The sequence below is a fragment of the Chiroxiphia lanceolata genome, chromosome 10, assembly GCF_009829145.1.
Source record: "Chiroxiphia lanceolata isolate bChiLan1 chromosome 10, bChiLan1.pri, whole genome shotgun sequence".
NCBI lineage: Eukaryota > Metazoa > Chordata > Aves > Passeriformes > Pipridae > Chiroxiphia > Chiroxiphia lanceolata.
Genome location: NC_045646.1, coordinates 459,963 through 485,072, shown reverse-complemented (window position 1 = coordinate 485,072; position 25,110 = coordinate 459,963). Strand labels below are relative to the sequence as shown.

General features: G+C 47.9%; 3 protein-coding genes across 6 annotated transcripts in view; 2 read left to right on the top strand and 1 right to left on the bottom strand.

The window, feature by feature from the left end:
• The window catches only part of MED12L (mediator complex subunit 12L), a 101,667-nt gene that overhangs the window by 17,316 nt on the left and 59,241 nt on the right, over nucleotides 1-25,110 (bottom strand). Inside the window, exons 16-25 of the mRNA XM_032697822.1 lie at nucleotides 12,063-12,210; nucleotides 11,438-11,556; nucleotides 10,491-10,634; nucleotides 9,796-9,959; nucleotides 9,234-9,365; nucleotides 6,250-6,477; nucleotides 4,796-4,937; nucleotides 3,866-3,986; nucleotides 2,741-2,842; nucleotides 1,210-1,323 (exon numbers count right to left, since the gene is read on the bottom strand). Coding sequence (XP_032553713.1) covers nucleotides 1,210-1,323; nucleotides 2,741-2,842; nucleotides 3,866-3,986; nucleotides 4,796-4,937; nucleotides 6,250-6,477; nucleotides 9,234-9,365; nucleotides 9,796-9,959; nucleotides 10,491-10,634; nucleotides 11,438-11,556; nucleotides 12,063-12,210 — 1,414 coding nt within the window. The remainder of the gene's footprint in view (nucleotides 1-1,209; nucleotides 1,324-2,740; nucleotides 2,843-3,865; nucleotides 3,987-4,795; nucleotides 4,938-6,249; nucleotides 6,478-9,233; nucleotides 9,366-9,795; nucleotides 9,960-10,490; nucleotides 10,635-11,437; nucleotides 11,557-12,062; nucleotides 12,211-25,110) is intronic.
• Nucleotides 1,231-15,423, top strand: P2RY12 (purinergic receptor P2Y12). 4 transcript variants are annotated; one of them, XM_032697832.1, is made up of 3 exons: nucleotides 1,231-1,477; nucleotides 13,018-13,295; nucleotides 13,665-15,423. In XM_032697832.1, exon 3 carries the CDS (start codon nucleotides 13,692-13,694, stop codon nucleotides 14,709-14,711), a length of 1,020 nt encoding a protein of 339 aa, XP_032553723.1. In that variant the 5' UTR covers nucleotides 1,231-1,477; nucleotides 13,018-13,295; nucleotides 13,665-13,691; the 3' UTR covers nucleotides 14,712-15,423. The 4 variants fall into 4 exon arrangements, with proteins under 4 accessions (XP_032553723.1, XP_032553722.1, XP_032553721.1 ...); XM_032697831.1 differs by lacking the exon at nucleotides 1,231-1,477 and adding an exon at nucleotides 7,799-7,929 and having other exon boundaries at nucleotides 13,018-13,280; nucleotides 13,669-15,423; XM_032697830.1 differs by lacking the exon at nucleotides 1,231-1,477 and adding an exon at nucleotides 7,799-7,929.
• Nucleotides 17,230-19,175, top strand: P2RY13 (purinergic receptor P2Y13). The gene is made up of 2 exons (XM_032697823.1): nucleotides 17,230-17,480; nucleotides 17,990-19,175. Exons 1-2 carry the CDS (start codon nucleotides 17,311-17,313, stop codon nucleotides 19,032-19,034), a joined length of 1,215 nt encoding a protein of 404 aa, XP_032553714.1. The 5' UTR covers nucleotides 17,230-17,310; the 3' UTR covers nucleotides 19,035-19,175.

The window sequence follows — 25,110 nt, the reverse complement described above, 5'->3', positions numbered from 1 at the left end:
CTTTTTATGAGCCACATCTCTATTGAGGAAGGATGAGAGAGAAGAACCTGGCAGGCAAATAACACAGTGAAGAGAGTGGAACCAAGGTCACATGAAGCTAAAGCCATCCCAGAAAGCTCTGATAAAACTGGAACAGCTTCCTCAGCACAGAACTGCAACAGCTACCATTTATCTGATGTTTTTCCTCAACAAAGCAAGTACAATTTTTAAATTATTAATGCAGGGTGCCAACAAGAGACCTCTCCAAATAGAATAGTTTGGGTCTATAGGAGGAGAAGTGCTGCAGTAAAGGCACAAACAAACTATGTACCTAAACCTTCCCTTGTACTCCCTTGCACCAAACCAAACCATGTCTCTGCACAGACAAAACCACAGGTGTTCACACCACACACAGTTAATGAAGAAAAACCCTAAATCTCAGCACTCTGAATAAATAGCAAGAGTACATAGATAATGGCCATAAACATTTTTCAATCTCACTCTCCAATCCACCAGTCTATCCCAGCTAGCTCTGCCTGTAACATCCTTCCCCAGGACAGTCACATTATTAGGGGTCACAGGGGTTTTGAAGGTTCTGAGACACTGGCCAACAGCCTGTCACAGTGGCACTCTGGCTGGAGGGACACCCTGTGGGCATGGCCATGGCTGGAACATCTTGCTTGTTTAACCAGACATTTACTGAGCTCCAAAAATACACTTCCCCAGAGGTCACAGGAACTTCAGCAGAACTTGAGCCAAACCAAAGCTCTGAGGCAGATACTTGTCTGAAAAACAACACTCACCGTTCATGGAGAGCTGCTCAGGGTGATGCTTTTACAACTTCCACAGTGGCAGACACATGGGATTTGTGGTAAAACACAGAAAAAGGTGGGAAAACTTATCTGAGATCCTTTCTCCTCTCTATATGTGAGAGGGACTCGCCTGAGTTTGGATGTCCTGGGACTCAGTGGCAGAGGTCGGGGTCAACATCTGAAATAGTCACATCTGCTCAAAGCCTCTCTGCTGGGGCTGACTCACCAGGGAAAAATCTGTCTTTAACCTGGAGTCTGCACTCCCCACATGCTGCAGGAGCAGGGACAGCAGCCACATTCTTCCCTTGTCCTCAGGGTTTTCCCTCCCCAGGAGCATTCCCAGGGAAGTGAACTAGCACAAGCTGTTTTCCACCCAAACACTGGCACAAACACATCACACAGGACTGCACACTCTTACCAAGCATCAGAATTGCTTTCAAAACTGCAAACACAGCTCCCACTTCGATGTTATTGTGAGCAGCGGCCAAGAGGTGACGGTCACAGGAAGAACGAATTCCAGGAAATAATTTCCCTACAGAGAGAAGAGCAGATTTTGTAGAAAATGGGTGTTATTTACCAACTAACATTTCCTTTGTGTGAAATCCTCCTCAGCTAGAACAGCTACAGAAGTACAAGAATTGAATGAAGAACTGAAATCTTCTGAAATTGAAAGTGCAGCCCAACAGGTAAGTCATTAATTCAGCTGGGATATGTGGTTATGATGGATTAATATCAAAATAAGCTATGGGCATTGAAATAGAAAAAGAAGCCTGTTGGTTCACTGTGTCCATGGGAACAGTGAATTTAACCACAATGAGACACTGAAGCCTATTTTGGTTTTGACTTCACAGATTTAGGAAATTACTTCCCTCACCTCATCTGTGTGACAAATGAGGCAGAATTCAGTGCTGTCCATGCCTGTTGCAGAGTTACACTTAATTCTGCAGCTCTGCAGCCTGAAGAAGTCAGTGAGTGCTTTGTGCAACCTGAAGGAGGAGAGGCACAGACTGCAAGGCAGGGAGGGATGAGGGGAAGGATGAATCCATCACCCCTCTGAGGCAGTTAACTGAGCCAGATGTAAGGACAGTCTGTAACGTGGTCTCATTGTGTTTGATGTGTATTACTTCCTATGGTTCAGTCATGATTTTTCCTATCCATTCAAATCGACTTGTATTTCTAGGGAAGCCACATCTGTCTGTTCTCAGTCAGTATTCCTCACAGCTCTTGCCCGTTTTTCTCAAATATGCAAAAAAGCTCATTAATTTATGTCAGAAAAGAAATTACTATTACTTTTAGATGGAAGAATTTGACACCACTTAAGAGCTGATTTTTCTTTCAATTTCGTTTTCCCATGGATAGAATTGTTATCAAATCTTGTTATCAAATTTGCCCAAATATTAGAAGTCATGCATATATAACACATGTATATATATCACCAGGCTCATATGCATTTAATTGTTAGGTGCTTTTTCCTTGCCTTTTTCCTTCCTCTTTTGCTCTGTGGCAAACACACACATATCAGACCTGAAAATAGTCACATTTAAAAGAAAAGAGAACCACCTTAACATATCCTGAGAACTAATTTTCTCGTGTACCTTCTGTTGGACAAGATGCTTTATTATACCCCATTTGAAATCACATTTACTCTCTGTTTCCACACTAAGCTCCCAAACAGCACAATGTGTATCCCTGTTAGTGCCTCTGTCACTGCCATTCTTCATCACTGCCACGTGATGATAATGAATAAGTTTCAGCAAAATCCTAAAGTTTTACCTGCATCCAAACCATTTCCCAAACCAGTAAGAACTGTTGGTATCGACTTCTCACCAGTGAAATGCGCAATTTTGAACTTGCACTATGGATATTTTCACCCATAAAATCTGCAGCCATCAAAAACCAATTCTGGGTTCACTCTCTGCAATGCAAGGACCAAGCAGCAGACAACTCACCTGTTTCCTGGGCAAAGAGGCACACCTGGGGTGTCCTGAAGAGGTGCAGGAGCAGCCGGCAGGTCATCCTGGCCCCAGGCTCAGCATCCTGATCCCCACAGGCTGCGGAAGGCGGGACAGGGACATGAGGATCTGCCCAGGACCTCACATGGACATGAGGATCTGCCCAGGACCTCACATGGACATGAGGATCTGCCCAGGACCTCACATGGACATGAGGATCTGCCCAGGACCTCACATGGACATGAGGATCTGCCCAGGACCTCACATGGACATGAGGATCTGCCCAGGACCTCACAAGTCCCAGCAGCAGGCCTCGGAATGTTCTTCCTCACAGCCCCATTTTAGATGGAAATACAATGATTTCATCAACAGGAATAAGCATTTATGGCCTTGAGTCATTAAAAATCAGGAAAGAATGGCAGGAACTTTTGTAAGCAAGAGACATAATTAATGGCAGAAAAGAATATATGGTTGTAATGGCTTTTGACAGTTAAAGCAGCAAGAAGAAACACAAATCCAAGGAGAAAGTGAAATGTCTGAAGTGGCCAACAAAGAAGAGCCCAGGTACAGCACAGGTGTGGCAGGACCTGCAGCACGGTGTGGAGCAGCAAGGAGGAGGTGAGGCTGCACACACTGGGGACAGGGGGGCAGTGCCCTGCCAGCAGCTCTGACCTCACCCTCCCAGCCTCTGCCCGACCCTGGCACCGCTCCCTGGGAGCCACAGGACACAGCACTGGCACTGCAGGACACAGCACTGGCACTGCAGGCACAGCACTGGCACTGCAGGACGCGGCACTGGCACTGCAGGACGTGGCACTGGCACTGCAGGACGTGGCACTGGCACTGCAGGCACAGCACTGGCACTGCAGGCACAGCACTGGCACTGCAGGACATGGCACTGGCACTGCAGGACATGGCACTGGCACTGCAGGCACAGCACTGGCACTGCAGGACGTGGCACTGGCACTGCAGGCACAGCACTGGCACTGCAGGACACGGCACTGGCACTGCAGGACGTGGCACTGGCACTGCAGGCACAACACGCTGCTCGTCTCACCCCTGCAGACTGCTTAGGAAGTCTCAAGGTTTTCACTTTAAATTCTTCTCTTGGTGTTCTCTTACCAGCTGCCAGGAGGGAAGGCAGTGCAACGTGCTGGACAACATCCTCCAGGGAAAGGCACTGCCGGGCGATCAGGATGGACACCAACGTGGCCAGGGAGCCGTGGAACGACAGGTCACTCACCTGCCAGGGAAACACTGCCAGGCCTCACACAGCAGGGCACACACCCCTGCCACGAGTGCTGAGGGATTCATTCACACAATAAACATAAAGTGGTTACACATGAGCATTTTTAATGCACTTCCCAATCATCTTAGGGCAAATATGGCTTTTAACTGAATTTTAACTAACACCAATTTCAAATACTAAAATATCAACATTCTGAAATAAAAAACACTAGTCTCATAAAAATTGGAGAAAATTTTAGCACTCAATAAAACTAGGTAACATCAAGACTCCTTCCTTGGCCTCAGGAAAAGAATGTCCCTATGGACACAGCTTTAACATGCTCCCAAAGGCAAATGCCCCCAAACTAAGGGTAAATATATGGAATCAAGTATTGGATCACATCAATCACTGTAATCCTGCTGACCATAGCAGTATCACCCATTCTACAATCAAGGAGCCAACACCAAAACAGGGTCCTTAAAACAGAGACAGTTATTTCCACATCCATGAGCATCTTAGGAAAAGCACATGGCCACACCTGCTCCTATTGAGGAGTCACTCTGGCACTCTGCATCATCCCCTCATAGAGAACAGAACACATTTACAAAGGCAAAACTCTAAGCACTGCTCAAATTTGCATTAACTCTGAAGATGTAGGAAGGAATAAAAATAAGTCAGAAACCTCATGAAAAGCCTTGAAAAGTCAAATGGATAGAAGACTGAATTTGTTCTCTGCATTTTGTGTAGAACTGAAGCCTCACCACCCCTCTAAGGAAACGGGAGGTAAATGGGTGTCACAGGCATTCAGAAGATACTGAACTTACATCCACGCTGCAGAGCACATCGTTGAAGCCCCAGACGTGGTTTGAGGAGCAGCACAGAGCCTTCAGCACCCCCAGCCACTCCGAGCTGAGCAGGGTGCAGCACGACGTCAGCTCTGCACACAGGTTCCCTATGTCATTGATCCTGGAAGGAGGGAAACACTCACACAGAGCCCACGGATTTTGTACACAACAAATACTTTGGTTAAAGCAGAGCAGCGCTTGGCAGAACTGCTGTTTCCTTACTTTAGGTGGGGATTTGTGTCCTGATGTGATTAGGCTACTGTACATACACCCCAGGGTTACCCTGTGCTGGACAGCCTGGCAGAAACCTGTCCTGCAGCAGTGTCAGGGACAGGGGTGTGTGGGGCACCTCTCCCCAGCCCCAGGTCACCGAGACAGGTCACTGCAGGAGCCCTCCCCCCTGCCAGGCAGCACCACCATCAGCAGGGAAACAGGTCACAGAATCAACTGGCACCAATGAATTTTACTTCACAGATCCCATACTGTGTAACATGGGATTTGGGGCATGATTCAGGGTTATGTAACAGCTTAAGAAACAGAGAAGAGTTGACTCATCCCAGTGCAAGTTATTTTCTCCCTGTTCCACAGTGAAACTTGTTTGGCCGCATTTAGATGTTCCCTTTCGTGTTCTTACAAAACTGCTTCCTCTCAGCTGCTCTGCCCTGCCAAGGATGGCCCACACTCCAGAGAATCACAGACTGCTTTGGGTTGGAAGGCACCTTAAAAATCACCGAGTTCCACTCCCCTGCCATGGGCAGGGACACCTTCCACTAGTCCAAGTTGCTCTAAGCCCCGTCCAACCTGCCCTTGGACACTTCCAGGGATGGGGCAGCCACAGCTTCCCTGGGCAACCTGTGCCAGGGCCTCCCCACCCTCACAGGGAACAATTCCTTCCTCACATCCAATATAAACCTACTCTCTGACAGTTTGAAGCCATTCTCCCGATAAAACTCTTAATACTTAAAAAACAGATCTTTCAAAAACCTATGTCTTGCCTATGAAGACAAAATCCATAATTTGTGAATTACACACTTAATAAATGAAAGACCAATTGTACCAGAAGGAGGCATTGACCAAATGCAGAACCTTCCCTCGTCTGCAGACTTCTAGTGAGCAGAGATTGTGCTGAGCTGTTCATTCTGCAACAGCTCAACTGCTGGTACAAAACCCTCCCTGACTGTCTGACAGTGAGTGCCTGCTGCTCCTTCCTCCCTTCTGCTAAACTATGCAGATTGATTGAACCAAGGAACTTGGAGGAAATTACACAACACATTTTCAACAACAGGAATGAAAATGAAAACAACTGGGGAAAAAAAACCAAAAAACCACCAAGCAAAAAGGTGAAAGGAAACCTCATCCCCACTCTGTGAGCTGGCTGTGTCCTGCCCCAGCACGGCCTCACCTGCCCGGGTCCTGGTGGCCCACAGCCTCACCTGCCCGGGTCCTGGTGGCCCATGCAGACGCTCAGCAGCGCGTTGCACACGAAGCTGTAGCGGTTCCCCGCGTTGTCGCTCAGGATCTTGCCCAGCATCGAGTAGTTAATGCTGTGAGCGGAGGGATTCTCAAGGAAATCCAGCATGAACTCTGGGTCCCACAGCAAGTTGGAGTTTGAGGGCTGGATGTTGCTGTAGATTGTCTGCTTCACCTTGGAACAGGCGCTACTGAGGACCAAAAACAGAGAGGTGCCAAAGGCACCTTGCAGGAGTGTGCTGGACACACCACGTGGGATGAGAAAGTCCTGGCTGGGTCACCACTCCAGGCACATTTGCAAACTCATTTTGGATAAGGAGCATCTACCAGATAACAAGGTTGATATATAAATTTCATTCAAGTTTTCCTACAAATAAAGTCTTGAGTTTCCAAATCGCTTCTTGGACATTGTGAGCAGCCGGGTAAGGCCCAGTGTCCTCCTCCCCAGCATCATCTTCCTGGGGCATCAGATGGCCCTACAGAGAGTATAACCACACTTCCCAACATCGCTCTCCCATTCCCATGGGAGGTGCAGTGGGGCAGGGGAAATTCATTAAGGCAGAATGAGAACATTTATCTCAGTTTAAAACTACATTTTAAAATATTGTGACATAACAGACAACATTTGGAAACCAGTAAATAGACAAAAGATACTTAGAGGTCATATTTTGACATTAACAATTAGACAAAAGGGCAAGAACTGTTCCAGGCCATGAACACCTCTATGTGAAGCAGTTTTCTTCAGGGGAAAAAAATGTGTCAGTGAGGAATGCAAATTTCACACCCAAAATGTTCTAAGGAGTGTTTGTCTCCAGGATGGGGTTTTATACCACATGGACAAACTTCACTAATTAGCCCAACTGGGAAGATTTCCCCATTACTGAAAAGAATCTCTTGATTTAAATTAACTTAAAATACATGAAAATTTTGGAGTTTTTTAGGACTCCACCAGCCCCAGGACAAAAAGAGAGAGGAAACACTGGGCGGCCTGGAAGGCAGCTGGGAGCTGAGGGAGCAGCACCAGCGTGTCTGGCCAGGTCTGGGAGGGCAGCACCCTGTGACTGTGCAGCCCCTGCAGCCCTGGGACCCCCTGTCACTGCCAACCCTGGGGACACCTTGCCCCTGCTGCCCTGTGACCTTGTCCCTGCTGCCCTGTGACCCCGTCACTGCCTGCCCGAGGCCATTAGTGGGGTAATTAATTAGAAGAAGGGCAGTGCCTGACATTAACCCTCTGCTCTGACAGCCAGCACAGCAGCAGAGACAGAAATCCAGTGTATGGAACACAAACAGCTGTCACCAAAACCAGCAGGCACTGATGGGCACAGGGCTGGCCCTGACACCCCAACACTGCCCTACAGCCACCCCATGGCCACAGAAAGGGAGGCCCAAACCCAACCAGCACCAAGCACCCGAGCAAAGCAGCCTCTGAGACAGCACTTGCACCACAGGCAGTGCTGGGGGAGTGGTCAGGAGATAAGATTTAAAAAAAAAAAAAAAAAAAGTGAAAAGAATGCTTTAAAAAAAGGAAGTTTAGGGAAGATTAGTAACTGTTCCAGGCACACAAAACCAAACACGCTGTGTCCTCACTGACACCCACTCAGGAGACACTGAAGAGGAGACCAGAGCACAGCAATGCACAGGGGGTGAGTCTCTAAATGTGAACATTTGTGAATTGCGATTTATCATTGCCTCAAATTGCCTGAGTCAGCTGGGCTTACAGCAGGCGAAAAAGGAGCTTGAAATGTTACTGTGAACATCCAGCTGAGTTGGGTTTTTCAACTGAAGCAAGGAAACCAATAATCAAATTAATGTAATGCTATTACCTTATACACAGCTGTTTAAAAATGTATACATAAATTCCATTAGCAGTTTTCAGGAATTTCTAAGTCCATTTGTCCAAAAAAGGTGCTTCAAAACAAGCGCTGTGTATCACATATTTAATATATGATTTAATACCTTGTATATCTATATATTGCTAGATGCTATTTTTATTTGCTGTTACAGGTTAGTATTAATAGAAATGCTAATTTTATTGTGTTACTAAAACTTCAGGTTTTAAGCGGGAAAATGAACATAGAGCTAAGATATTTCTGTAGTTCTTCTATATTTCTTATTTCTTTTTCGTTACGTTTCTCATATTAAATGCTACTGTTCCCATGTATCTGTAAACCTATGAAAATATTAAGATTATTACTGAGAACACCTTTCCTGCTCCCTATGAAATGAAACCACAAATCTGAACCATGCAAACCCAAACCAGGTACACAAACCAGGAGAGGAAACAGCAGCTGAGGTGGTTTGTGAGTCTCACAAGAAGTGGATTTACATCTGAAAGGTTTCCACTCCCCCTTTAAAAAGTAAAAGCCAAAAATACAGTTTATGGAAACCTAATGTTTTTTAAATTTAAAAATCAAGGAACTGAACATTCAAGCATGAAACTTCACAAACTCAAACACGTTTGTGCCTCTCCCCACGTCAAAGGAAGCGTTTACAGAACGTCACGGATGCGGCAGCTGAGATTTTGTGGGTTTTCCAAGCAGCACCCGAGGTGCTCCAGGAACCCCATAAGACCCCCCCAGCTCACAAGGGCAGTGGGGTGAGGGGGGGCCGATGCCGCGGGGTGAGGCTGCACTGAGGGGGTCCCGGGGCTCAACCCCTGCCCCCCGCAGCAGGGACCTGCACAGCCCCGGGAACACACTGCCCTGGGACCAAACATCCCCTGGGAACGGGACCAAACATCCCCCAGGAATGGGACCAAACATCCCCCGGTAACGGGACCGCACATCCCTGGTCCCACAGGCTGCGCCTGCACGGACACGGGACCTGCATCAGTGAAGCTAAAGCTGCAAAGGCAGCGGCGATTTCCAGGAGATGGAAAGCAGAGGGAAACCCCAGCAGCCCACATCAGTCTGTGGGCAGGGGTGAGAACAGTCCCATCACCACTCACCTGAACAGGTCTCCAAACTTGCTTCTCAGGTGGCTGCAGGACACGTACAGGTCATACAGGTAAGCTAAAATGCACCGCTCTGGGGAGGAACACTCAGAGGGGTTCACGACGTGCTTTACTACCCCACACAACCTGCAAACACAAAAGCAGCCCAAGTTTGTTCCAACACACCTGACAGCTGTGTCACATACTGTCACAGATCAAATAAACCCACCGTCAGCTGGGGACACAACAGACCTTCATCTACAGCCCGATGGGGCTCGTGTGACATTTGGTGTCACCTGTGGCAGAGGCACTTGTGGAGCCCAGGGCAGAGCGGGGCAAATGGGCAGGAGATCAGGAGGCACAACCCCCCTTGTCCAAGGCTACGAGGGCTGAGGATCCCACCAGCCCCTGGCAGTGGGTGCAGGCTGCAGAGCTGAGCCCTCCACCCCGCTCACCTGAGCTCACCCACGGCCCTTCAGCAGCACTGCAACGCCTGCTCCAACCACCCGAACCAAAACACTTTCCTTGCTTAAGAGAGAACAAAATCCCTCTTTGAAAAGGCACGTGTGCCACCGACCCTTCGAAGACCTGGGCGGTCTGCTCGCAGCTGAGGAGGAGGCAGGCGTGGTGCCGCCGCAGCACGGCCACGATGCACACACACAGCCCTGTCGTGTAGCTCCCGGCCAGGCTGGACGACTTCAGCAGCAGCTCGGCCTCCACCACGCTCAGCTCGTTCAGCAGCTGGGAACACACACAAGAGCAGCAAACTGAAAGTAATTTCCCAGTTAAACACGTAAAACAGGAGCAAAAAAAAAAAAATACATTAAGGAAAAACTGTGAGGTGAACAAAAATGCAGTTCTTTACTCACTACAGAACAAGGGGAAGAGGGAGCAAAATAAATGCTTGAAATATAAAAAACATCCCTCAGAAGAGCTCTTTGGAAATCCACGGCATTTCAGGCACCCTGATGTGTTACTGGGTAACATGATGGTTTAGTCCGAAACAGCAAAGCCCATCCTAAAATCCTTTGTTCTAAAACAATCCAGAATTTTGTTAATTTTGAAAGATTTAAAAATAAAATGCATCTATTGATTCTCCACAACCATCACAGCACGGCGGAAGGAGAAGCATCCGGCACTCTGAGAGGGCAGGAAACTGGAACAGCCACGAGCACACGGAGGGAATTTGCAGCCCAGCTCTTGGGGGTTTTCTGGCTTCCCAGAACATGGACCCCAGCTGTGTCCTCCCAGGACCTCACCAAATGAACTCACCTGCACTGCGAAGTCTATGAGTCCGTTGATGTTCAGCGCTGGCTCCATGAGGTCGAAGATGAGCTGGATGTGGTGAGCCAAGGGCAGGTGGTACGATGTTCCCGAGGCAAAGCTGGTGATCTGCTCGAGGACATTGCTGGAGATCTGGGAAAGGAAATTCTGGAAGTCAGATGTGACTGAGGGCTCCTCAGGTACACCAGCACTCTGAAAATCCCGCTGTGCAAGTGGCAGCAGTGAGTGCCAGCACCGTGCAGGCAAAAGCGCTCACACACCAGGCACAAGCACCCCTGTCACTCCCTGTCCCCGAGCCAGGCACAGTGCCCTTCCCTTCCAGACCTCACAGCACACAAAAGGTTGTTCTGCTGCTTCACAGCTGGGCCTCAAACTGTTCCCAACAGCTACAGCACTGATTTCTGTTCTGGAGGCAGTTTGCTTCAAAGAAGCATCTTATTGCACTGTGATTTATTTCAATTGATTGAAATATTCAATTGGTTTTCAGCTCATTAATAACACATAAACCAAACTTGTAATAAATTTATTCAAAAGACCAGACCAAAAGATATCTTATAAATTAAGTGCCAAACATTTACCTCTTTTATTTGTTTTGCATGTTAGCCTCTGGTATTAGAACATACTTAAAACCAGTAACACATACAAAATGATGAAACTCTGTGCTGACACACTTGCACACTTATGAGTCCTAACACAAAGCAGGAAAATCAGGGTTTTCCTTCAGAACAAATTATCATATCATCATAGAATGATTTGGGTTGAAAGGGACCACAAAGCTCAACTCATTCCACCTCTCTGCCACGGGCAGGGACACCTTCCACTAGACCAGGTTATTTTGTATACATACAAAATGCTCATAAAAAAGCAGGATTTCCTTCCTATTTGACATCCCTGCAGCAGAGCTAAAAGGCCACAATTTGACACAAGGGAAGTACCTGGGATGTCACCTGATGTTGATCGAAATAGGACAGCTGTTGCAGTTTTGTGAACACAGTCTCCAGGGTTGGAAATGCCTCTGGTTTGGTCTTCCGGGCCTTCTGCCCTTCGTCCCCCACTGAACAGACATAAAAGGTTATTTCAGTCATTTTATATTTAATGGAGCCCTAGCAGTTTTCCATTGCTACCGATTTAAAAGACAAAAAAAAACCTTAATAAGTTTTACTCATGACCATACGAACCCTATTAGCTGCAGTTTTCCATTATAATGATACACAACAGCACAAAACAGCGTCAGAGCTGCCACGGGGTTATCCCAGTGCACAGAGGTGACACCCCAGAGAAGCTGAAAACAGCCACACGCTGTTACCAGGAGGGTGAGCCCATGGAACACTCACATTCCAGGCTTTAGCCCAACACAAGTGTTTGCAGCCAATCGCTACAATGGAATTTCTAGGGGTGGCAGCCCCTGGTCATCCCAAAGCACTGTGGGGCCATGGGGCTCTGCTCAACACCTCCCCCAGGGACTGCCAAGGGGAGGAAAAAGCCAAATTACGGGATAACATGCATGTCTCCAGACAATGGTCACTACAGGCGACTGAACAGCAGCCTTAGAGCATTTACCACCCATTTCTGTAGTGCTCTTCTTGTTCAGGATTTTGAGGATGTCTTTGGTGATCTTCTTCAGCTGGTGCCTCGCTTCATCCCGCTCCTTACCCACACCATAGAGGAGAACCATGCGCTGGTTACACTCGTGGCTGGAGGATTCATCCTGAAAAGAGCAAGTGAAGTCTCTCTGCCTGTCCCTGCCATCACCTGCATCCCCGTCATCGGCCTGGGCAGCCCAGGCTGCAGGAAACAACAACTGACTCCAACACAAACACATCTCCTGTGGCTGCCAGTAGGGACAAACGGTGCCAAAAGGGATCACTGAAGAGTAGGGTAAAAACACAGAGGGGAAATTCAATCAGATATTATGAATTCTGTGTGTATCTACAAGGACAGAACTGGGGGATGACCCTCCACACTGTCCCCTGGATCAATATTCCACAGCAGATCAGTAAATGGAAGACAGATGTTTAGAAATTGTGTGACACTTACTATGTACAAATCCACTGAGAAAAAAAATGCAGTCCAAGTCCTAAAATTCTGTCTTGCGCATCCCAAAGAAATTGAAATATGTGTAGTTTATTTCGTTGTTAGTGGCCTTTCAACAAAATGTATATATCATATAATGTTGATGTTACTGTATGTAACTTGGAAACTTGAAGCACTGCTCTGCAAGTTACATAAGATATAAATATTTGCTTCAGTGATAACCTCCTCCAAAGAAATCAATCACTACTTCTTTCAAATACTTTAAAGGTTTTAAAAAACAAGGCTGTGTACAAAAGTAACACTAAAGAATCACAAGGCTGAAAGGGGCAGACAGGAGCGCAGCTCTATGCTCAGAAAAGTTGCACAATCTGACAAATACCCACTCTCTTTATAAATAGTGTCTCTGGAAGCCAGACAAAGGCAGGAAGTAAGCCACTAATTATTTTTTAAATTTCTATTTATTTCTCTTTCTCTTCTATAGAAAGCAGAAGCAGAAGCTCTGAGTGCATCTGTTGGAATCTGCTGTTGTCACTGGCTTAGAAACCAGTTCACAGCCAGAGGAAAGCCTAAGCCTGAGGACTGGGATGCTCAGCTGCTCCTCCTGCCTCTCCCAGCTCCGAGGGATCCCACAGGAACACTGCTGCCCCCTCCCACGGTGAAGAGCTGAAGGACTGCCAAGGACCCTCCCTCGCAGTTTCCACGGCAGGAACACCTGAATTCCACCACTTCTCTCGGTGCCCCAGGGTAACTTCCCTTGGCTCTGGGGGGAGAACGGATCCATGCTCAGGGAGTACTTGTTCTGTTGGGATTGCACTTGGCAGCTGAACCTGTTACATGATTCAGAGCAAAAGCCAATTTTTTCTATCTTAGAGGGAGAAATAAAACTTTGTGGCTCTGTAAGACAGATGTTAGGGATTTGAGCATGAGCTGACAGCACATCAACTCCTCCAGTGCCTGTTTTACACAGGCAGAGCTCAGACAACAATAATCATGTAAATAACTGCATCACTACACCTGAGAGTCACCCCAGCCCAGCTCGGGCCCCACCGGCTGCATGCACTTGTTCCCAACACAAAATTAGAAGCAGACTGACAAGGCTCACAATTTCACTCTTTTGTGTTTGTTTCTCCAGGGAGGGGGGACATCAGAGAGCAAATGAAAGCCACAACCCACTTCAGCTCCCCCAGGAACTACAGCAACTGTACCAGCGACAGCAGGATCAGCCAGGTCATCTTCCCTTTGCTGTACACATTTCTATTCCTGGTGGGCATCACCATGAACGGCCTGGCAATGTGGATCTTCTTCAAAATATCCAGTAAATCCAATTTCATCATCTTCCTCAAGAACACTGTCATTTCTGACTTTCTCATGATCTTGACTTTTCCATTCAAAATCCTCAGTGATGCAAAGCTGGTGTCGTGGGTCCTGCGAGGGTTCGTGTGCCAGGTCACCCAGGTTGTGTTTTACTTCACCATGTACATCAGCATTTTATTTCTTGGTCTGATAACCATTGATCGCTATCAGAAAGCCACTTCACCGTTCAGAACATCAACTCCACGGAGCCTTTTGGCTGCCAAGATCCTTTCCACAGCAATCTGGGTATCAATGTTTGCTCTTTCGTTACCCAACATGATTTTAACTAACAAGAAGAGAACACCCAAGAACGTGAGGAAGTGTGCTCTCCTCAAATCTGAGTTTGGCTTAATCTGGCACGAAAGTGTAAACTACATTTGCCAGTTTATCTTCTGGGTTAATTTAGCAGTCATAGTGGTCTGTTACATCCTCATCAGCAAGGAACTCTACAAATCCTATAAAAGGACAAGATGTACAGGGAAGGCATCCAAAAAGACTGTCAATCTGAAGGTTTTCATCATCATCGCTGTGTTCTTTATTTGTTTTGTGCCATTCCACTTCACCAGAATCCCCTACACCTTGAGCCAGACGAGAGACGTGTTTAACTGCTCTGCTCAGAACACCCTGTTCTACCTGAAGGAGACCACGCTGTGGCTGACATCCCTCAATGCCTGCCTGGACCCATTCATATACTTTTTCCTTTGCAAGTCCTTCAGGAAGTCCTTGGTGGGCACGCTGCGCAGGCACACGGCGCTGCCGGGGCTCGGGACACGGACCCAGGAGCAGAACGAAGGGGATGACACGGACGAGACGCCCGTCTAGAGCTCGGGGTCCCCACGCCCCTTCCTGGCCTTCCACCTTATCGTGGGGGGAAGGAGCACAAATCCTGTGGAGAGTATCCAGAGCTTCACTGACCTCTTTAGAAATTGTCCTGCAGATGAAGCATGAGCACGCTGGAACCACCACCACTGGCTGCAGAAACAGAAAGCTTGAATAACAGAGGAGTCTCCTCAACCTCCATCCTTGCCAAAAAGGACCTCCTCTGACCCCAGTCACCATGCCTGTCAGAACTGCAGGGAAGTAGCTTGAACTTAAAGGTAGAACTGTGAGGAAAACTTCACAGAGAATCATGAAATGCTACAGATGAGATCACAATCTGCCAAGATTTTGCAGAAATAGATAAATTTGGGTCAGAGCAAAGTCCATGACAACACAAGATCTGGGAAATGCAGCTAACATCCACACTAAATGTAATTTTTCAATACAGGGAGCTGTCACCTGGTACACAACTGGCAGATAAACAAACCTAGGCCAGATGTAGAGGAGCCATTTGTCTGTGTAGATTTTTGGTAACAGAATAACACTGTGCTTTTCTCATTCTGTGCTTGCAATTCCTAATCCACTGACCAATAATTAATAGTTGTAATAGTTGTATGTCAGAGGAAATTATTTCATAATCAGGCTTATCTCAATATGACTTATATCCTCAAATTCTTCCCCTTACTACATAAATAAACAAAACTGTACACTTTTACAGAGAACTATATATTATATTAGAAAATATACAAAGACTTTTTGCACTATACAAAATATTCAACCATTTCCCCTTTTGCAATTGGAAAACTTGGAAAAAAAAAAGGGAAGTATTTTCAGGTACATGACACCTGCAGGTATCCCAACAACCACACATGAAATAGCCCGTGGGCTATTGGAATAAATTGTGGTTCATTTATCAGCACTGCAAACAGCTGCAATTAATCAGTGTGTGTCACCAGCACACCAGAGCTCAGGCCTGCCCAAGCCATCGCCTGTCCACCCTTCCCAGGACGTGTCCCTGCCTGCCAGGGCACTTCTGCCACTGAACCCCAATTTCCAAAGCTAAAAGGCAGCTCACTCACTGCTCACTCACTGCCACACTGAGCTGTGGGGTCTGTGCATCTCTAATAACCTCAGGATGAGTTAAACCTTCCCCAAACCCTTTTGTGCCCTGCTGATGCTGGTCCCTGCCCCAGCTGACACAATATCAGTAACTGGGTTCCACGGCAGAGCACAGAGCACCAGGATTTCCCTGGAAACAGTGCTCAGTCACCCTGGAGTGTGCTCCCACACCAGCCCACAGGTCCCCAGGCCAACCAGTTCCCACTAGTGCCCAGGAGGGATGTGCCAGAAGCCCCACTCCCACCCAGCACTCATTGCACATATTTATTGCACCTACACCCAGGGGCAGAGTGGCAATTACCTGGCAGCTGCTTCCCCTGGTCTGATGAGCTGTTCAGATAGCAGACACCACAGACACTGTGACCCACACAGAGGTACCCGGTACCTGCTGCCTTTGACAGCTGGGAACAGCTTCAAGAGCTCAGTTTGGAAGAAAACACAGAAGGCACTGCACTGGACAACAATCCTGGAGCATTGCAATGGACTGTGTCACCTTCATAGTGTCACTGATGGACAAACAGGAGGCGGGCTGGGCAGCCAGGGACACATCAACACATCACACTGATGGCAGTGGCAAGGGTGAGCTTCATCCCAGCCATCCTCAAGGCTCTTCAACCTCCCCAGCCATTTAACACTGACACCAGTCCCCACATTAGCCAAAGTGTATCAGGTACTGATGCACAGACTCCCTGTCACAGCTGCAGCTCAAGCATCTGGTGAATCCATCCATGCCTGCCCCAAAGGGACAGCTTGACCATGAGGCACTTCCCACACTGCAGCGAGCACAGAGCCAGAGCTGTCACATCAGTGGGCAGGAACAGACTTGCACAAACAGCTCTGTTCACAGAGAAATGCACCAAATTCCAGCATTGCACCAAACTCCAGCATTACACCTAACAAACACATCATCAATCCACAGCCTTGCATGTAGCAGTACCTCCTGCCAGGACCAGAAAGTGGCTGTAACCAGCACAGTGCATCATCTGGCTACACAGACCAAAATAAACCAGTTCTTTGGATCTCCATTCTGGAGATCCAAAGTTTAGCTCAGGTTCATGTGTCAGCATTCCCAAGCCACAGGGAGAGGGGGGAGTCCCTGAGTACGTTGGTGCACATGGTTTTGGAGCCGAGTATCCACTATAAGGTGGCTCTGAGCAGACTCTGGTCACACATTAACAACAACCAGTGCCATCCAGAACAGCAAATTCACACACACAAACAGCCACTAGGAGCTACATTTGAGGATTGTCCTGGAAAACTGTCAGGACAGTTTTGTGTTTGTTCATCCCACATCTCTAAAGGAGCCAAATCATAATGCCCAGAGCAGGAGCAGCAGGTCTGTCCCACACACACACAAACCCAGAAATGTGTCTGACTTGAGGGACGGGGTCAGGCTTCCTTTACCAGTTTAGGAGAAGGCAGTGTGCTTTCTCATGCAGAGCAAAGGGAAGAGAGAAAGCATGATTAACTAACTTGGCGACACATGAAAATGAGGAAGGAAACCACACACCACACCACCAGAAAAAGATCTCTTCTTTCTACTCATTTCCCCTTTCTTAATACTTTGCTCAAGGCTTCTGTTGGCGGAGGAACAGTGGATGATCCGGGGACAGCCACGGAGGCCTCTGCAACAGCTGCTGCAGGTTTGCTCAGGTACTGGCACGGCCGGAGCATTTGGGGCGTGATGGGGTGCTCGGGGTTGGTAACCACCAGTGTGCATCTGACCTTGGAAATGCTATCTAAAGGTGTGCTGAGAAAGCAAAACAGTGTGTGCTCGGAAAAAAATACCAGAAGGCACCTCCCCAGGAGTGCTTGGCTTTTGGCCCCCAGCAGGGACATTTCTATTCAATCCTAAAATACATCTCCGAGGAAAGACAAACGGTGCTCCAGGAAATCTGCACTTATACCCTGCTACAACATTACCTTGGGCCTCCAGAATGAGTGTGCACCATTTTAACTTTTCAGTGGATGTTAGTTTGTAAACAACCTAAACTTGGGCAAATATTTAGATTTTCTATGAACCACAAGAGACATTGGCCAGTCTGTTTAACGCACGCTCAGGGTTTTTGTTTGTTCGTGCAAACCTGCCATCCCCGTAAGGAGCACGTAACGTTAAATGCAGAAAGTTATGTTCTGTGCTTTCTCTCTCCTTTTCATCCAAGTCTATTTCCAGTGATGGGAGACTCTGCCAACACGAGCACTGTGGGTTACACCGGCGGAGCTCCCTCCTCCCCCCCGTGCCAGCGCGACACCAGCGTCACCCGCCTGCTCTTCCCAGCGCTGTACACGCTCATCTTCCTCCTGGGACTCACACTGAACAGCCTGGCTTGCTGGGCTTTCTGCCACATTCCAAGCACATCAACTTTCATCGTCTACTTGAAAAATATCTTAGTTTCAGATCTTATAATGACCCTGATGCTTCCTCTGAAGATCCTGACAGACTCTGGCCTGGGACCGTGGCAGCTCAAAGCCTTTGTCTGTCGCTTCTCAGCAGTCGTGTTCTACGACACCATGTACATTAGCATAGTGCTACTTGGGCTCATTGCTTTTGACAGATTCCTCAAGATTGTGAGACCTTTTGGGAAGTTCTGGGTGCAAAACCCGACCTCAGCAAAGATCCTCACAGGTCTGGTCTGGCTCTTCTTCCTTGTTCTCTCTCTGCCCAACACAATCTTATCCAACAAGACAGCGACGCCCCAGTCCGTGAGGAAGTGCGCCTCCCTGAAGAGTTACCTCGGACTCAAGTGGCATGAAGCTGTCAGCTATATCTGTCAGTTCATCTTCTGGACTGTCCTCATCCTCATGTTGCTATTTTATATAATTATCACCAAAAAGGTATATGAGTCATACATAAAAACGCAGAAGAAAGACAACAAAAGGGAAAAACGGATCAAGGGGAAAGTATTCATCGTTTTTACCGTGTTCTTCTTATGCTTTGCCCCCTTCCACTTCAGCAGGGTCCCCTACACTCTGAGCCAAACGACTGCCCACGTGGACTGTGCCCTGCAGAAGCAGCTCTTCGTGGCCAAAGAGAGCACACTGTGGCTGGCAGCCACCAATGTCTGCATGGACCCCCTGATCTACATGGTCCTGTGCAAGCCCTTCGTGGAGAAGGTGTTATGCAGGAGAGTAAAGACCCGTCGGAGAGCATTTTATAGAAACCCAAAAACTGAACTGGACACAGGAGTGTCTCCTACCGAGTCTTGATTCTGAAGCTGCACACTCTACTCTGCGTGTTCATAGAGAACTTGGAAATTGTTTTGGTTTACCTCTGTTGGAGAAAACAAAAGGGTGGCTGCACTGTAATATTAATACTTAATAAAAACAGCAAAATGGGTTTTCTATGTAGACTCACTGGTCAGCGAGAGCAAAAAGCTCTCGCTCAAACTACCTAAGACAATCCACAGGTTAATTCTATATGCTTTAAACTAAAACAACTCACTAACACTTGAGCAGCTTACTGACTCCGGCTGCTTCTAAGGACAATTCAGCTTTATTTGGGATTAAACCCCAGAGAGTTGACTGGGATGTCAGTAGTTCCTACCCTGGGTGTCATCTTGGCTGCACGTCACAGGTCAGGGAAGAGGAGGAACAGAGGGAAGGACACGGTCCCTTCCTGTCCCTCTTTGCCTCTCTCACACACGTGAATACTTTCCTGCCACCCACACTGTTTCACCATCATTCCCCTCTGCTCCCAGCAGCACTTTGGTGGAGGACAGTGTTGGCAATACCCAGGTCCCCCCAGGCCACACTCCTCATCCAGGCCAGTAGAGCACCCAGGACTGCATCCCCCACAAAGGGCACCCCAGAGCTGCTGGTGCTCACCCCCACCCTACCACTCACCAGAGGGGAACACTCAGAGATGTCCCCCTTGGTGGCACATTTACCCTTCCCAGTCCCAACAACAGAGCAAGAGAAGGGAGCAAGGAACACTGCCTGACTCTCCCCACCCAGAGAACCCCTCCCCACCTGACTCCCTACACCACTCACAGAGCTCTTCCTTGGCTATCCCACACAGGCTGTGACTGGAGAGAAACTACTTTCTTATCCAAAATCCTGGAATTTATGTCACTATTTTAAGATATGAAATATATACCAGCCTTACTGGTTCCAACTGTCCAAAGCAGAGCAGCCATGTCACTTATCCCCAACCACCTCTTCTCCTCCAGCTCTCCTGACAGCTTTGTGCTCTCTCACACGTGCCAGACACTTTGATCACCACTTCACTGCTATTTTTAGAAATTCATTATTTACAGCAGCCTAATCCAATCCAGCAGGTTGCTCCATACAGCCTGTTTTTTTCAAAGCTGCTTTAGATTACTGTGCATTAATTACATCTGCCTTTGGGGTTCCCCAGCCTCTGCCACACAGGGAGATGTATGTCTCATTTAGCAACTTCTACTCACTACATCTTCTCTACCAGGCATGTTACATACCATCCACAGCTGTAACACTCTTTTATAGCTGGAAACTGAACTAATCCCCAGTCAGCTTCCAGTTGGTTATGAATTTCCCCATAAATCAGTGTTATCTCAGCCATTGTCTTGCTCTTGGGATTAAATGCTATTCAGGAATTAATTCCTCTCTTCCCACACACATACAGTGTTAATAGAATTAACTTTGCTCCTTTAGGAAAAGTAAATACATTGAATTCTTAGTTGCTGAAATAGTCATCACTTTAGCAACTGCTTAAAGGAATATACAGGAGGCTGGAGATGTTCCTCTCAGCCTACTGACACAGTGTGGAAATGAACAGAAGGGCCCGAGCTAAACACTGGGAGAAGGGGTCTGTAAAACAGCTGGGACCTTCCATCAGGCAGGTGCCCACTGAAATCTGTGCTCCTGAACCTTGGATGTGTGAGGGGAGAATCCAGGACAAACCTCTGCAGCTCAGTCCTCTTCTTCCCTCTGAATCCCAGCAGCACAGCCAACACACAGGTCCCCAGCACTCCCACTGACGACATCCAGCTCTGCATTGACAGCGGAAAACTGAGCAGTGTGGCAGGGAGAAAATAAGAAAATGGTGAAGTAAGAAAACTTATTCCAGTGTGGAAATTTCTTTTATTTTCTGATTTCTACTGCTTGTGATTGACGCCCATGTGATGCCATGCACACACACACCGGCAGCTCCCCCAGCTCTGTGCCGAGAGCCGGCGAGTGGGGTGGGTGTGACCTCAAAATGGGCTGAGTTGCTCCGTAAATAAGGGGTGTGCCAAAGGTTTCTGAGGAGTCTTAATCATCTGTTTTTCAGCTGCTGTTTCTTAGGTAGGTAAAAGGGAGCCAAAGTTACCAAACTGTAGCAGAGAACAGAAGGTGACTGCAAGGACAGGACACCTGTTGATCCACTTAGGGGAAAAAAAGGCCCTGAATTCTAAGACTTGGGATTTTGCATGTTTTTCTGCAAATTTTTAAATCTCTGCCTCCAGATGGAGTAAAAGTCATAACAGTTAAAATGCCTCATAGTTTAGGTCTCTGCTTTTTAAGGCTCAAAGAAATACTCAGTTTTATGTTTTTATGTTTTACACCTGACCAAAAGGGAAACACGTTTAGAGAACAGACCTCCCTCGGAACCAGAAGCCCCAGAGCACAGGGAGGGAGTACAGCAGCATGCCACAGAACTGCTTCATTGGGCTGCCCAGATTCCTTCAGTGCAGCCAAGAGATTTACAGAATTCAGCAAAGTTTACCAGTGTATTCAATACAACAGTCACCAATTTTCCAAATCTGATTTTCCTCCCAACCCAACTAGAAGAGGCTGGAGCTGACCCGAGAGAAACCCTTGTGATACAGTGAAAGCCTTGTGTTCAGTGATACAGCAGCTGTACCGGACAGCAAACACACCATTCCCACCGTACCTGTGCTCACTCCAGCCCATCGCACCAGGAGGCAGCAGCAGGGCTTGCCCTTCCCACAGCCAAATGTTCCCTTGCATGGCTTGCCCTCACTCCAGACAACCTGGAAACTGGAAACTGGCACCAGGCCTTCAACCTGTTTGGAGAGATGACCCTTGTCCCAGGCTCCTATGGGCCAGGATTCACACAGAAACTACTGGCACTTGTCCTTAACACCTCCACAGGTCATTCAGTTCCTGAAAGGATTGCTACAGGGCACTCAGAAGTCAAGTTTGGTAGGAAATCACTTATTTGGGTACAAAGGTTTACATAAATTTCTTTGTATTTTGCACTTTGTGTTTCAGATAAGGGAAGTATTTTATACCCTTGCCTAACACACACACACCATCGAGGCCTCAGACCACCTCTCCTCAATGGGACAGCACAGTAATTCCTGAGTGCCCAAAGACAAAATCAGTTCTTCATCCATGTCCTGACCCTCAGCACAGCAATACATATCCCCCCAGCCAGGCTCCTGAAACCTGAGTACTGAGAAAGCTCTCATAGCACACAGCAGTGCTTTAATTAGAAATGCAAACAAACAATTTGCATCCTGAATCAGAGCTGGGAAGCCAAGCCGAGCAGTCAAGGCATGACCCACGTGACAGCACATGCAGAGCCAGCACGGGAGAACTGAAGGCACCAGGACAGGCCTGAGTCTACAGCTGGAATCAGCCTGGAACTTCAGGCTGTGAGGAACTTGAGGATGGAGAGAAAAAGGACTGAGCTTTTAAAGTCAGTTCTTAATTAGCTCCTTTCCTCCTTCCTTCCCTGTTAGTGACAGTCATCACACAGTGACTGGAGTAATCCACCACAGGAAAGGAGAAGTATCAGCTCTTCCAGGACACTTCCCCTGACAAAAGCACCTTCACATCTGCACGTGTAATGCTGGAGAATCCTCCCCGTGACACAAGCTCTGGCCCTGTTGCCACTTTTCTGCTTAAAAACCAGAAACAGCCTGTCCTGTGCATTACCCAGGTGGTGAATCTGCTTTAACATAACCCTGCAGTTTGTATTGCTAAATATGGCAGTGAAGGAGTTTTAGAATGAAGCAACACAGTAATTGTTATAATAACGTTGTTCAGGTTCTTATGAAATCTGAGAGTTGCTCTCTAATCACCAGAACACAAAAAGGGACATCCAGCCTTTAAATAATGTGAACAATAGTGAAGTTACAGGTTACCTTCAGCTTTTCTTTACATCAGAGCTTCGCGTTTCTCCCGCGCCGTTTTTACGACAAACTGCCCACGTTTCGTGTGTCAGCTCGTCCCGACCTGCTCCAGCCTGGGAGCAGCCAACAACACGTCTGCACTGGAGCCTGCTGGGGGATGCCAGGGCACTGGGTTCTAACCCATCAAGTTTTGCTGAGGCACCAAAATACAGGGATTTTAAAGACAAATTAATGTGTCATTGCACCACATTCAAAAACCAAACAAGCCAAACCCCCAGTCTGGTGTAGATTTTATTTGTTATTTGACCACTACTCACACACCAGCTTTGGTGTGTGCACTTCATTCCCAGAGTGCTGGCTCATAAACGCTTGGTCTCTGTAAGAGATTAAGTTTTATTTTTTAAACCTTTCAGTTCTCACTTCCAACTTCTTCCCTCCTCCATAGCACATCCTGCTGTGCTGGTTCTTAGAGCCCAGCCTGAGGGACCACCAGCACCAGCAAGTGCCTGAAGAATGACAACATGACTGTAGCCATCATGTGCTGTTGTGCTGTGTCTAGATCACAGCCCACAAGCCTGAGGACACAGGAGCAGCCACACCACACCAAGGCCAAACTGTGCCCCCCACCAGGATGCAGGAATGGAGCCAGGATGCAGCCCAGCACCCAGCTCCAGAGCACACGGTCTCACGCACAGCACAGGGCAAGTGTGTAGCAGGTTGTTCCAGGAGGGTACAAACCCCCCACATACCCTCAGACTTTTGCTCTCCTATCTCCAACAAGCAGCTGGAAGGGGAACAAAACAGAAGCACCTGCCAAACCCTGAAGCACAAGGGACAGCCAAAAGGAGGTGAAATGGAAGCTGGTACACACGGTCCTACACAGTCACATGCAAGGTCTGAGAGAGGAAAAGTCTCCTCTTCCTGACCACAGAGGAAGCCTTCTCCATCCTCAGGGGATGCCTGCAACAGCGACCATCCCCTAATGTCAGAATATCCAGCTTCTGGGATGAGTTTGGCAGCTTGTGGTAATAAAGCTGAAAACATAACAGAGTGGACCCATGTTCCTATAATTTCATCTGCATGATCTGCTTTGCCTTGCAAAAGCCAGTCTGCAAAGGCAAGCTGTGCCAGAAGCCTCCTGTGATCAGTGACTGTGCCTGATTCAAGGGAGAGGTGCTGAGGCAAGAGGGAATGTTACAGTCTGCCCACTGTAGAAACCTGGGATTTAGCACAGGGTTCCCTGGACACAGGCCAGAGGAAGCTGCTCACCACTGCAGGGTAGGTCCTGCTCACTCGGCCCCTCGCAGGCTCTGTGCAGTGATGGGCACCGAGGGGTGTCCAGTGCCAGCAGAGAGGGGCTGGGGGCTCAGACCCTCAGATCTTTGGGGAGCAAATAAGAGAAATGTGTCTGGAGAAGTGCAGACAGGACACACAGAAGAGGGCCTCGGCAGCCACTGCTCTCAGAGTACTGATATTATTTTTTGTTTTCTCCTAATTTTTAACAAGGGAGATAGGTATTTGCTTTCTTTTAAAGAAGGTGACAGAAATAGAAAATTACCCACTTGATCCTCCACTGACACAAAGCAGAATTGTGTCCCAACAGAACCGCCCCAATTTTGTCCCATGATTGTTTCAATGCTCTTAAGGCACTAAATAGCCTGATTGTAAATGTGTGTAGAGCCAGGACCACTGAAGGCAGTGCTGTGAGAGGCAGTGGGCTCGGTCAGTCCCGAGGATCATCACAGCAGGAAACACACACTCCAGTCATTTCAGCTGCAATACTGAGTGACAGGCGTAGCATTCTGCTTTGATCCCACACGCTGTTTAGAAGAGAGGATCTGTTCAGAGCACAAAGATGTCTAAATATAGTCAAATTAATAACTGATATGATAATCGCGATTAGCAAACATTTGCATCTATCCAGTCCCAGATTTTTCAGGATCACGTTCAATCCACTTCCCCCCGCAGCCCCTGCCTGCCCCGGAGGGCAGAGGCAGGGCAGCCCGGGCAGCACAGAACACCACTGCAGGCTCCCTGCGCCTCCCGCGCCCAGGCTCTGCCTTCCCCAGCACGAACCCACCTCCAGGTGAATCACCGTCTGCGTCCCGGGCGCCCCAGCTGCTCTGGAGCCAGGAAGTGAGCGGGAGCGCGCTCTCCTACCCTGGCATGTGAGTCATTCCCGGGAATGAGAAAGCCAGTCGCTCCAGTTGCTCCTGGCCAGG

What these genes read in the sequence shown, in the direction of transcription:
- P2RY13 (XM_032697823.1), top strand. Translation starts at nt 17,311, where the DNA reads ATGAAAATGAGGAAGGAAACCACACACCACACCACCAGAAAAAGATCT. An exon ending in GCTGCTGCAGGTTTGCTCAG is followed by an intron (nt 17,481 to 17,989) that starts GTACTGGCACGG and finishes TTTTCATCCAAG; the next exon opens with TCTATTTCCAGTGATGGGAG.
- P2RY12 (XM_032697832.1), top strand. Translation starts at nt 13,692, where the DNA reads ATGAAAGCCACAACCCACTTCAGCTCCCCCAGGAACTACAGCAACTGT.